This window comes from Dendropsophus ebraccatus, chromosome 2 (genome assembly GCF_027789765.1).
Source record: "Dendropsophus ebraccatus isolate aDenEbr1 chromosome 2, aDenEbr1.pat, whole genome shotgun sequence".
Classification (NCBI taxonomy): domain Eukaryota; kingdom Metazoa; phylum Chordata; class Amphibia; order Anura; family Hylidae; genus Dendropsophus; species Dendropsophus ebraccatus.
Window position 1 is genome coordinate 12,004,532 of NC_091455.1, and position 13,970 is coordinate 12,018,501.

The 13,970-nt window shown below is 44.6% G+C and overlaps 1 protein-coding gene across 4 annotated transcripts in view; it reads right to left on the reverse strand.

Moving 5' to 3' along the window:
* AGO2 (argonaute RISC catalytic component 2) overlaps positions 1–8,705 on the reverse strand; it is a 52,378-nt gene extending 43,673 nt beyond the window's left edge. For all 4 annotated transcript variants that reach the window (XR_011361607.1, XR_011361606.1, XM_069957050.1 and 1 more), the window contains exon 1: positions 8,417–8,705. Coding sequence is in view for 2 of the 4 variants with exons in the window: in XM_069957050.1 (XP_069813151.1) it covers positions 8,417–8,438 (22 nt within the window). In the remaining 2 variants the exon portion in view is untranslated. The remainder of the gene's footprint in view (positions 1–8,416) is intronic.
* Between the last annotated feature and the right edge of the window lie 5,265 nt (positions 8,706–13,970).

A 13,970-nucleotide genomic window follows, 5' to 3' on the forward strand; every position in this document is an offset into this window, starting at 1 on the left:
GAGTTACATCCTGTATTATACCCCAGAGCTGCATTCACTATTCTGCTGGCGGGGTCACTGTGTACATACATTACTGATCCCGAGTTACATCCTGTATTACAGTGCTTCTCAAACTTTTTCTACTGGAGCCTCACCCAAAAGATTAAAGGGGTTATCCAGCACTACAAAAACATGGCCACTTTTCCCCCTACTGTTGTCTCCAGTTCAGGTGTGGTTTGCAATTAAGCTCCATTTACTTCAAAGTGGCCATGTTTTTGTAACGCTGGATAACCCCTTTAAGGCAATGCCTGGGCCTCACCAGACTGACCAAGAGGGTGCCTGGGCCTCATTATCTGTGGTTGAAGTCCATTTAAATAATGCTAGAGCTACCTTTTACCCATCACCCAAGCTCTAGATAGTAATAAAGCAAATCCAGAACTGCACTCACTACTCTGCTGGTGGTGACACTCTGTACATACATTACATTACTGATCCTGACACTACTAGTTAAAGTGGTGCTCCAGCATGGGGGCACTTTCTGGGGGGGACTGGGGAGGAGGTGGCTGAAATAAAAGACGTCCACTCACCTCCCCGGTTCCAGCGGCGGGTCACTCATCGCGGCGCTCCGGTCCCCGGCCGCTTCCTGGTGTCTGACGCCGCCCGAGACGCTACGTCTCAGAGCCGCGTCAGTCACCAGGATACGGGCGGGAACAGAGTACCGGAGCGCCGCGATGAGTGACCCGCCGCTGGAACCGGGGAGGTGAGTGGACGTCTTTTATTTCAGCCACCCCCACAATGGATAACCCCTTTAACTACTGTCACAACCACTAATAATAATGATACCACAACTTGATCCGTGGTACACGCCAACTTAGCGATCAGCTGCATTGGTAAATTGCTTAACCCTAATACCTGCCAGTCATGCGGCCAAACACTTTCATTAACTGACAGACAATCAGATCATATTAGGTGTATGGAGATCTTAAACACAACATTTTTTTCCCCCTTTCAAATCAATTGGTTTCAGAAAGTTATACAGATATGTAATTTACTTCTACTTAAAACTCTCCAATCTTCCAATACTTAACAGATGCTGTATGATTTGCAGGAAGTGGTGTATTCTCTCCAGTCTGACACAGTGCTCTCTGCTGCCACCTCTGTCCATGTCCAGAGCAGCAGAAAATCTCCATAGAAAACCTCTCCTGCTCTGGACAGTTCCTGACATGGACAGAGGTGGCAGCAGAGAGCACTGTGTCAGACTGGAGAGAATTCACCACTTCCTGCAGAACATACAGCAGCTGATATGTACTGGGAGACTGGAGATTTTTAAACAGAACTGTATTAGTCATATAATCATGGAAACTTCTGCTCATTCTGCTTTGTAGTCACAATGGCAGTAATACTCAGTGACTGACAGCTGTGTTTAAGTGTTTATACAGAGAGCTGTCAATCACTCAGTAGGACCTTGCACTTGACTTCCTAGCCCACAAAGAGCAAAGATCCACATTAATAAATTATTCTGGCAATGTTCCCATAGGACTCTATATCAATCATCTCAGCTCCACTGGCTCTATCTATACAACATGCCGCCGGCAGATTGGGAAGCATTCTTAACATGACAGGTTCCCCAAAACAAACGCCATATCTAGCAGAATCTTTTCTTTCAGCCAGGGCATTATGTATGTCCCATATGCATCCATCAGATGCTGCTTCAGCATTACCCATAAAGGCACAGGAACCATGGAGTCTGTACTGACCTGACAGCTACACAACCACCTATGAGAGACAGAAGTTCACATGCACCAGTGTCTATGAGGCGTCACCTTTAGGAAGTGAACAAAATAAATGTAGCCTTGTGTGGTGGTTTGTGGCATCTGTGGCTTTCTGCATTGTGTGACAGTGACACGTGCCACGTGGGATACTGGATGTGGAAACAAGCCCTATGTCAGCCAGAGAGCTCTACAACTCCCTGGCCAGCACAATGAACAATATACACACACATATATAGATATAGATAGATACATCTATCTATCTATCTATCTATCTATCTCAGTGTAGTAGCTGAACAGGACATGGGAAGCATAATCTACCAGCGCCATGTGACGCTCTGCGCCCCGGAGTCACGTCACATCACATGATTTCATTAAATGCAACATGATCAGCCTTCTAAAAATTTGCGCTTTAGTAAAGTAACCGAGGCGTACACCATGAAATAAAGAGATTTTGCCACCATGGTCTTCAACCTGTGGCCCTCTGGCTGTTAATAACTACTAATTCCAGGCAAGCCAACTGGGAGTTGTAGTTTAGCAAAACAGCTGGAAGGCCAAAGGTTGAAGATGACTGATCTAACGTCCCTGACTGTCCTCCTGACAGAGGGAAGGATTGGGCAAGCTGAATTACAACATGCTTGATCCTTTTGTTCTTGGGGAAGACAAGCCAATCTCCGAGTCCATGGAAGTGGCTTGCTGCCCTCTTTCTATTCAGAACACCTGCAAACTTCACCAAGCCGGGTGTGCACGTCTATGTGGAGCTATATGATAAGTATAACCAGACGCAGACTGGGCAGGCAGTGACTTTTTTTTGTCTACACAGAACATAAAGTATATAATAAAGCTGCTTGACAAGCAAACCTCCATAACAATCAGATTTGTTTGAACCAGAGTGTGTAGCATCTGAATCCCCACTGCTGCAGAAGACTGATGCCGTCCTAGGGAGTCCTGGTGTATCCATATTTTACAGGACTTGATCCAACTTCTGTAGCCCGGCAAATCTAACACCAAGCTTTCGGCTTTGGAGAACATTGCCAAACCCAAACACTTATGGTGCGTTTACACGTAACGATCATTGTGTAAATTTGCGCAATAACAATAGAATTCGAACGAAAATCGTATGTGTAAACGCAGCAAATGATCACACAACGAACGAGAAATTGTTCATTTTGATCTTTGAACATGTTCTCAAATTGTCGTTGATCGTTCGCAAAAAATTCGCAGATCGTTCAGTGTGAACAGTCATTAGCCGATTTAACCAATGTGTGAGATAGGCTTAAGCGATCGCAAAACAAATTTTCTGTACGATATATTGTACCGTCTAAGCACTGATCGTTACTCCGACATTGTTAATCGTACGATCGGGCAAATTATCGTTTCGTGTAAAAGCAGCATTAGACAAATCCATTAAACACCAATCATAGGTTTTAATAATTGGTGTTCAATGTGATGCTAAAATGGAGGGGCTAAAGTGCTCAGCCGAGTGTCGATCACCTGACCTGACCTTTCCATGGAGAGAATATGGGGCCGAATACAGCAAAATACTTCTATCTCTTTTGCTTAGCACAAGGTTGGTAACTACATGGGCACAAGTGTAGTGGGTGCAGTTTTAGGGACAGTGCACCATCACAGATCAGTGTTGCATTGTGACATCTAGTGACTGTAAACGCGGCTGCATTGTGATCCTCAGTCCGATGCAACTGCAACGCAAAAAATACAAGGCAGCGGAATTTATGTTACAGGTTGGATGCAACTTTACCAGCACTGACCTCAACCCAAAGCCTGGAAAACATCAACCTCCTATAGCAATGATAAGTGCAGCATGTAGCGGTATCTATACTATCAAATCTCAGGGCATTTTCTCCTAGAAGTGTGTGAACAGAGACTTTACACTTTCTCTGAAGTTTTTTTTTTTAGGGTCAAGCAGAATTCGTTTCAATGAGGCCTGCAGAAATCGGTGCACCTGCTGCTGTTTGGACGGGATTGATCAGGTGAGGAATCTGCTGTGTGTGAATTTACCCTTAGGCCTTATTCCCACGCACAGTCTGTATATACCAGTGGTGTGCAACGGATTATCGGAAACCCAAAACAGTTGAAGTCTTTGCGGTACTGTACTTACACAGCCGAGCAGCTGCCCACGGAACGTCTTCGGTCTTAGGCTATATTCATACATCCAAAGTTCTGCCTGCAATCGTGGACAGAACTTTGTGTATCCATAGTGGTCTGCAAATCACGGACCACTACAATATAGACAGTAACCTGTTCTGCAATTACGTGTCCGCTTTATAACATGTCCTGTTTTTTTCTGGCACACACCACAGCCTGAACAGCAGAAATTGCGTGTGTGAATAAACACACAGCAACTAGAGATGAGCGAATTTACAGTAATAGTGAAGCGCTCTTATATCCGCTCATCAGCCGGCTTCCATTTAATTGACTGCTGCTCCTCCCTGGTTGCTGGGAAAAACTGGATCCAATCCTGGAAAACTTCTCCCAGTTCCCCAGGACTGGACCCAGCTTTAGGGTGCATTCACACATACAGGATCCGAAGCAGATTTCATGCTCTGTCCAGTTGTTTAGATTAAATCTGCCGTTATGAATGCACTCTAACACAGCATCCGGGGAGGAGCAGCAGTCAATTAAATGGAAGTCGGCCGATGAGCGGATTGGGGATATAAAAAAGCGCTTCGCTATTAATGTAATTTGCTATCTCTAATAGAAACCTATGGCACTTAAAGAGCAACTATCAGTATGTTAGACAAATCTAACCTGCTGCTAGACCCTAATGCGCACGGGGCCATTCCCGTGTAGTTAGTAGTTGAAGCACTGTCCCGCCCCCATCACGCTGACCCAGCCCACTCATTCTAATGATAATGAATGGAGCGGACAGGACGGCTGGGCTCTGGGGACGGGAAGTGCTCCAGATATTACACTGCTAACTGCACAGGAACGGCGCCGAAGAGGAAGGTAAGAGACATACCTTCCACCTTGGTGCCACGTGCACATTAGGGGGCTATGAGCAGGTTAGAGTCATTTAACCCGCTGATAGTTTTCCTTTAAGTTTTCGCAATTACATAGATTTTGCAGACGTGTGAATGAGGCCTAAACTGTATATTTAAATGGTATCTGTCACGATGTGTGCACACCCGATGCTTGTGAAATCCAGCTGAAGGTTGTGCATCTGTGGACACAACTAAGCCGGGTCGGTACTGTGCATGAGCCCATTTGTATCATAATAGAGGGCACACACAGTAACAACCTGGCGTGGTAGTTAACCATGGATGCCCAACCTTCTGGCAGGCGAATGGATTTCCCATGCATCGGGTCTGCACATGTGCAACAAGTGTAAGGGTCCTATTACACGGAGCGATTTTTAACCATTAACGACTAACGATTGCAAACGACATTGTTTATTGTTAACCTAAAATCGTTCACCATATTACACAGAACGATGGTCGTTAGATACAATCGTTATTGCGATCGTTACTATGATCGTTTGCTCCTCCTGATCCCAGCAAAACAATGGACAATGTGCTATTACACTGAACGATTCGTGAACAAATGCGGAGCTTGAGCGAACGAATGTGGAATTACAGCAAACGATTAAGGATAATTTTAGGGTTCAGATCTAAATCAACGATCAACGACATACGACCGATTTTTCGATCGTTGCCTGCAATTACACAGAACAATTATCATTTAAATTTAAAATGATAACAATTTTTCGCACAACAATCGTCTTGTGTAATGGGCCCTAAGGCCACATTCACACAACGGATTCGGCGCAGAGATTCTGGGTGGACTCGGCGCTGACTCCTGCCTTCTATCAATTACAATGGGAGAGCGTGTGCGGCTCGGCGCCGATTCCACAGTGTGAACGGGGCCTAAGGGAGCATTCACATGTTCCTAATCCCAGACCATATGCAGCTAAAGGGACTTCCAAGCATCATCACTCACTATGCTGCCAGGAGCTGTGAAACCAAAGAATTAAACAATTTCGGAGCTCCCAGCATGATGATAAACTTTGATGCCACAACCACTGAAATCTGGTAGACATCATCTGTGCACGGACTGTAACTACGGAACGCGTGAAAGCCCCCTAAGGATTGCGCCTGTTTCAGCATGTTTGAGTGAATAAAAAAAAACAAAAGAAAAAAAAAAACACGTGACACAAACATGATGGACACAGTAAGAATCGCCTTCTGTTTACATCCTTTACCATAGAGCTCAATGTAAAACATAGCTTCACTTTCCGTTTATAACAATGCACTTTATTTCCCACTCAAAAAAAAAAAAAAAAGCCAGAAGTTCTTATTCCATCAATGTAGCTGTAATTGCGAGAACATTGATTTATTGGGCTATTCACACTATGCGTAATTTTAAAGGGGTTATATCAAGCTCTACAAAAACATGGCCACTTTCTTCCAGAGACAGCACCGCTTTTGTCTCAACAGTTTTGTTATGGTGCGTTTACACAGAACGATTATCGTTTGAATTTTCGCAATAACGATCACATTTGAGTGATTATCGGCTCGTGTAAACACAGCAAACGATCAAGTGACGAGCGAGAATTTGTTCATTTTGATCTTTTAACATGTTCTCAAATCGCCATCGGTCGTACACTAAATATTTGCAGATCGCTTCCTGTAAACAGTCTTTCATCTATTTACCCCTGTGTGTGAGATGGGCTTCAGCAATATTAAAATGATTATAATAACGATTTTTCCAGACGATATACTGTTCAGTCTAAACGCTGATCGTTATAAAAAACACATCAATACTTTTAAATCGTTAATCGTTTAATTGGGCAAAATAGCGCTCTGTGTAAACGCAGCATAACTCAGTCCTGTTGAAGTGAATGAAGCTTAATTGCAAACCACACCTGACCTGGAGACAAGAGTGGTGCTGTCTCTGGAAGAAAGTGGACAAGTTTGTAAAGCTGGAGAACCCATTTAAAGAAGTCTGGCCATATTTAAAGTGACTGTACCACCAGGCCCAGGCTGAAGCACTGGAGGCGGGCCGACCCACCCTTAGTGGGAAGAAACCCCAGCCCCTCCATAACGTGACTCCATTAGAATCAATGGAACTCTATCATAAGAGGGGCAGGGGTTTCCTTCCACTAAGGGTGGTCGGCCCGCCTCCAGTGCTTCAGCCTGGGCCTGGTGGTACAGTCACTTTAAAATTCAGCAGTCGGCAGGGGGAAATTTAATAATGAGTAGGAACTTACCTCTCCTCGCGCCTACAGCGAGAGGCAGGACCGGTCTCTGTATGGTTGAGCGGCCAATCATGACGTGTGCAGTGCCAAGATCCCGGCAGGGGTCCCTTGGACAGGCAACCCGCTCACCGCTGGCACAGGGTGAGGCAAGCTTAAACTTGTTATCAAATTCCCCCCCCCCCCCGGTGCAGAATTGTAAAAATGGCCGGACTTCTCCTTTAAACATCCGCAATTCACACCGCAAAAAAAATAGGACGTGTTCTATTCTAATCCAGGTTGTAATCGTTGTAGATTCACCCTTGGAGGTCAGATAGGCAATTTTTTAGCGGATCGTGGACATAAACATTCCTGAAAACCCACTAAACGTGTAGATGAGGCCTAAACGTTAACAGGGGGGAGTACAGATGCTGAAATCAATAGCGCCCGTTTTTTCCGTGGGTATAATGCGTTCAGGCACCAAACAGAAAGCAGGCGAATAAATCTAAACGCCGATATAAACCTGGCCTAATGGTCCGTTTACATGAAGCGACAATTCGCCCAATAGATCGTTTAACGATTTCGAAGCAACGATTTGGTGTTCATAACGATCAACGAAAAAAATCGTTTGAAAAATCGCTATTGCGATCGTTTTTAAGATCGCTTAAGCCCATTTTACACATAGGGTGGATCTTTGAAAGACTGTTTACATAAAGCGATCTGCAAATTTTTAGCGAAAGACCAAAGACGTCGCTCGATCGTTCGCTGTGTTTACACGAGCCGCTTATCGATCAAATTTGATCGTTACTGCGAAAATTCGAACGATAAACGTTCTGTGTAAACGCACCATTAGACTCTGCTCACACCTGTTTCCAGATTTCCACTTGTTGGTTCCATCATTTGAATACCCCATCAGCCAATCGCAAGATGGACCCCAACAGCCAATCGCAAGATGGACCCCAACAGCCACCAGCACAGTATGACTATTGGAGGGTCTCTGAGAGTTCCATCATCTAGCAGGAAGCATGCGGCACTCACCCAGCCCATAAAGTTCCCTTTCACACACACAAGAAGCAGAGATCTGGAAGAAATAACAGCATACTACCTCCATATAATATATACAAACACCTATGCAGATCTCCCTACACTACACAGATCGAACTTACACAAATTGCGAAGGAAAGGAACAAAAACCCGTCTACAGGTCGCCTGGCCCTTTAAGACGGGTTTACCCAGCATACCTCGGGACGCCTGGCACGTGACCAAAAAAAAAGCTCCTCAAGCGGGACTTCGCGCGCCGCGACCGTTACGAAGAGCTATTAAAAATCTATATCAAACAAAACTACTTAGGTCGCCTGCTTCAAGATGGCGCCGAGGAGGCCCGGTAACGGCCGGGGGAGGAGAGAAATAGAGCGAAACACCGGCAGCCCCCCCGAGTATGTACCGGAGACCCCGTAACCCTCCGCACAGCACTCACCAGGGCCGGCTCCGGCGTACATCTTGATTCCACCAGTCAGTCTCACAGAAGGGAGAATATAAAAGAAATAAAGTTCCCAACGAGTCGGTAATGGCGGCTCCCGGCGGGTGAACTCTCCTCAGTCAGGTCTCCATCAAGCTCCGCGCACTCCGCCGCCGCCGTCTCTACACCGTACGCGACATGAACTGAGGGGAGAAAGGCGGGGGGCGGGGCGACGACGTCACAGGGCAGGATTCCAACTCCCATTCGCTACGTCCTCTCTACAGGGCGGAGCCACCAACCGGACTCACTGATGTCATCTGAGGGGAAAAAAAGGGCGGGTAAACATGAGGGGCGGGGCCAGAGTGGCGGTTATGGTTACTCAGTCAACAGCTACAACAACTGCTTTTTTTTGTTTTCTTTTACCTCCGCCGCCATCTTTGATGTGGGCAAACTGTCCTGTGAGGGAAAACCTGTGGGATTTTTGGAGTGTTTTTTAAGACCCAGGAGTGTTTTTTTAAGACCCTGTTCACATATTTGCTGCAACATCTCATTAATTACGACAGCCTTGGCCCACAAGTGGTAAAAGGGGTAGGTCACTTCTTAAAGGGGGTATCCAAAGAATGTAAATATCCAGTGGAAGGGCGTTAACATATCAGTAGTGGTCTGACTATTGGAACGGCCAAAGATTAGGGAAGTGCGGAACTCTTAAACTGTCCCATAAAGAATGAATAGTTTGGTACTCTTCAGAACTAGAGACAATCGTTCTCGTGATTGGTGGGGGTCCCAGGGGTCAGACCACCATCAATCAAACACCTATTAACTATGCTGTAGACAAGTAATGATTTAAACTGTTGCCAGGTAATGATTTAAATCCCTTTAAGGAGGTCATCTACAACCAATATGATTTTTCCTCAGGAAAATATATTGAAGGATCCTTTGAGATGAGCGTGTGCGGCCATCTTTACAACACTCAGCCCCGGAAACACGATGTAGGTTGTTGAATGACATCCGATGAGGGATTTGGAGTGTAAAACTTTTCCCAGCGTCCCACTGTATGGTTTATATTGGTTTCTATTGGTTGCCGGACGTTGCTTCTCAGGACTGTGGGGTTTTTGCACCTATGTACCATTTTGTGTGTTCTTGCACCTTTTTGTTGAGCCCATAGACTTGCACTGTTCCATACACTCACATAGGTAACGTGGTGGGAGGAGCCTATTTTAGCCCAGCCTCTCTATCCCCAGAGAGTGAGAGAGAGAGAGAGAGAGAGGAAGAGAGAGGAGCGTCCTATCCCCCTCCTCACACAGAGTTTGACCTTAGACCCTGGAAATACCTGGAGTGTGGATCGAATTCCAGTGGACACTTCTTAGACTTTTTAGTCCATCCCGAAGTCAAAGATATATTAAAGGGGGTCTCTGATAGAAAAAAAAATTTTTCAAATCAAATGTCAAAAAGATATATATATATATATATATATATATATATATTACTTTGCTTTTATTTAAAAAAAAAACTCCAGTCTTCAAGTATTTGTCAGCTGCTGTATGTCCTGCAGGAAGTGCTGTTTTCTCTCCAATCTGACACAGTGCTCTCTGCTGCCACCTCTGTCCATGTCAGGAACTGTCCAGAGCAGGAGAGGTTTTCTATTGGGGTTTGCTGCTGCTCTGGACAGTTCCTGACATAGACAGAGGTGGCAGCAGAGAGCACTGTGTCAGATTGGAGAGAAAACAACACTTCCTGCAGGACATACAGCAGCTGATAAGTACTGGAAGACTGGAGATTTTTAAATAAAAGTAAATTACAAATATATATAACTTTCTGACACTAATTAATTTGATTTTTTTTTTAGTTGTCCGGTATCTTGACCCCTCGCTAGAGTCCCTCATACTTACCGCTAATATGGATACGTCGCACATAGAGAATGAATGGTGAGTCTGACGCTTCATTCATTCTCTATGAGCAACGGACTGTTCTCAGCGGCGCGCGCACCGGGCTTCCCATGTGGATATCTCCGTCCCGGGATCGGCGCGATCAAGTAAGGATGAGGGGCTCTAGTGGGGGTCAGGAGCCTGTCACCCCGGCACCGGGGGTGACAGTTCCTCTTTAAGTGATCATTCAAATACAGTATATGACCGGGTTCACACTACGTAAAAAACACGGCAATATTTCATAACAACAGCCATTGTGTGCGCAAGTACGGCCGTTTTTATGAAATACGGACGTGTTTTTTATGTAGTGTGAACATAGCCTATAAAAAGAAAGGGTAAACCTATCGCTTTCTCTCCATAGCTTCTTTATTGCCTTTGAAAGACATTGTATATATCTAGGAGCCATTGTCGCTGTTGCAGATGGCTCTGCTTTATAGAGTCTTCTGATACTGAAGCTTTTTTGCACTGAGAAATACCCACACACACACACACATCAATGTTGCAAATGATGGGGGGCAGAGGTTCCTACGGGACATACAGCAGCTGATATGTACTGGAAAACTGGAAAGCAATTTACAAATCTGTAAAACTTTCTGACAGTTGATTTGAAAACAGTTTTTTGTAACCCGAGTTCCCCTTTAAATGAGGGAAAAAATACTGAAATCAGTTTGTAATTTGTATTCCTGAAACAAAAAATGTGCAAGTATAAGACTTTAGCAGGTTAGCTGCAAGAACACCTGACCCCTACAAGGGAGCTGTCAGCATTAGGAAAGGATTGTAACAAATATAGGACCCACCCACTAAGCCAATCAGTGAACAAAGCAGTGTCCCGCCTCCATCACTGATTGGTAAAGTGGGCGGGTCTTGTAGTACAGGAGATGGCACACAGTCCAGAAAGCAAATAAAAGCAGGAAAGCAGGAGCATTAGTGCAGCAGAGGTGAGGGACTGGAGGAGGTGAGTATAGTGAGTTTATTATTTTCATATAAACGCTGTCTGAAGTGTACGGTCACCTTTAGAGGTTTGCCACTTCAGGTATAATATCTCCAAGAGAGTTTGGAACAGTAATATCAGCGGCTTACTAATATATTTAAGTACTGTCATCAACTAGCGTCACCTTCTCATCTTGACAGCACATCACTCCATCCATGAGAAGGCTGCAGACAGAGGGGAGGGGCTGCCCGCTTAGCCAATCAGTGATTGATGCAGGACACTGCAGAGGCCAGTGATTGGCTGAGCAGGCAGCTCCTGAGCAGGGCTCAACTTGGAAGGCCCCAGATGACGTCAGGTGGGGAGGCGATCATGACTTTTATTTTTTACACCACCCTCAGCTAAATGGAAACTATTATGTCCCTGGACAACCCCTTTAAGCATATCCCTGAGAATATGACTTACAGCAGCTTTGGTTTGTGCATCTATTTATACACCCTGGTATATATTTATCAGTCAGCAGATCAAGCAAAGGCTTTCAGCATAATGGAGACTAAATACCATATATACGCTGGAAGGGGAACAGCTGTTGTGTAATGACTTGTACTGCACAGGCCAGAAGAGAGCACAAAATACTGAGCCATCTCTATCTATCTATCTATCTATCTATCTATCTATCTATCTATCTATCTATCTATCTATCTCCTATCTATCTATCTATCTATCTATCTCCTATCTATCTATCTATCTATCTATCTATCTATCTCCTATTTATCTATCTCCTATCTATCTATCTATCTATCTATCTATTTATCTATCTATCTCCTATCTATCTATCTATCTATCTATCTATCTATCTATCTATCTATCTCCTATCTATCTATCTCCTATCTATCTATTTATCTATCTATCTCCTATCTATCTATCTATCTATCTATCTATCTATCTATCTATCTATCTCCTATCTATCTATCTCCTATCTATCTATCTATCTATCTATCTATCTATCTATCTATCTATCTCCTACCTATCTATCTATCTCCTATCTATCTATCTATCTCCTACCTATCTATCTATCTCCTATCTATCTATCTATCTATCTATCTATCTATCTATCTATCTATCTATCTATCTATCTATCTATCTCCTATCTATCTATCTCCTATCTATCTATCTCCTATCTATCTATCTATCTATCTCCTGTCTGTCTATCTATCTATCTATCTATCTATCTATCTATCTATCTATCTATCTATCTACTGTCTGTCTGTCTATCTATCTCCTATGTATATACAGTGGTGCCTTGGATTACGAGCATTTTTCGTTCCGGGACGGCGTTTGTAATCCGCATCCACTCTTAAACCAAAGCAAAGTTTCCCATAAGAAATCATAGAAATGCAGACAATTGGTTCCACACCCCAAAAATAATGATTAATTATTCTGAATAACATGTAAAACAGATGAAACAAACATTCAGAAACAGCAGAATCTGTGATATTATAAGTTACTGTACAGTAATGGAGAGGATGGGAAACACAAGGGCGGACAGAGACTGCAGGGAGCATGAAGGAATGAGCAGGGCAGATGTGGGCACATACATGCAGCGCTCTCTGTCTGGGGAGAGAGGGGTTACAGCTATGGAGAGATTACCTCCACAGTCCTGTCCCCTGATGTAAGCCCCAGCCTGAAGTGGATCTGCTATGATTTGGAAGGTGAGGGAGACTTCCTGGGTCAGAGTACAGGGCTGTAGACCCGCTATGCAGACCGTGCCCCTCCTCCACTCCCCCCTCCCACCCAGTACAGGGAGCTCTTACACCAAGTCACAATTTTGAAAAACTGTAAGCTCTTAAACCAAAATGCTCTTAAACCAAGTTACTCTTAAACCAAGGTACCACTGTATTATCTATCTATCTATCTATCTATCTATCTATCTATCTATCTATCTATCTATCTATCTATCTATCGGCTTAGGATCTGGGGACTCTGAAGATCAGGATGGCGGGCACAACTTACTGAAGCCAGTCCATGACTACATGATATGACCCTTATGGATGGTGCATTGTCCTGCTGACAGTCTACTTCTGCACTAGGGGAAACAGCCACTATCGAGGGTAAAAAATGGGATGACGACAATGCTTAGATACATCCAAATATCTATCCACAGGTATGAGAGGACACAGGGTGCGCCAACAACACCTTCCCCCCACCATTACACCTCCTCCACAAGACTATTCACACCTAACAGGATACCTGATACCTGTGTAAACAGCCATCAGTGATGGAAGTCCAGGGTCTTAGGGGCCACTGGGGAACTTGTTGGCTCCCCCACTGGCCAATCTGAGCGTACTCTTAAATTAAAATATATAGATGTACAACTAAGGGGTCTATTCCATGGAGCGATAATTGGCGGAATGCGCCGCGGGACCCGGGGAGGAAGACGGAGCGGAGGAGAAGCCCTGCTAGATAATGTATACTGCAAGGGCTGCAAGGACATCGGTAACGATCATCGGGCCGTGGAATAGGCCCAGTAAACGACCGGCGATCTAGCAGATCGGCGCTCGTTTACATCATTGATCGGGCCCTACTTTGTGTATACAGCTCCCATGCTGACCTATGTGTCTCCATGGCTACAGACTACAAACCAGTTGTAGTCTGACTCTGCAGTCACATGTTACTCCTCTCCTTCTATTGTCTGTAGATTAGCAGGTAAGCCTCCGTT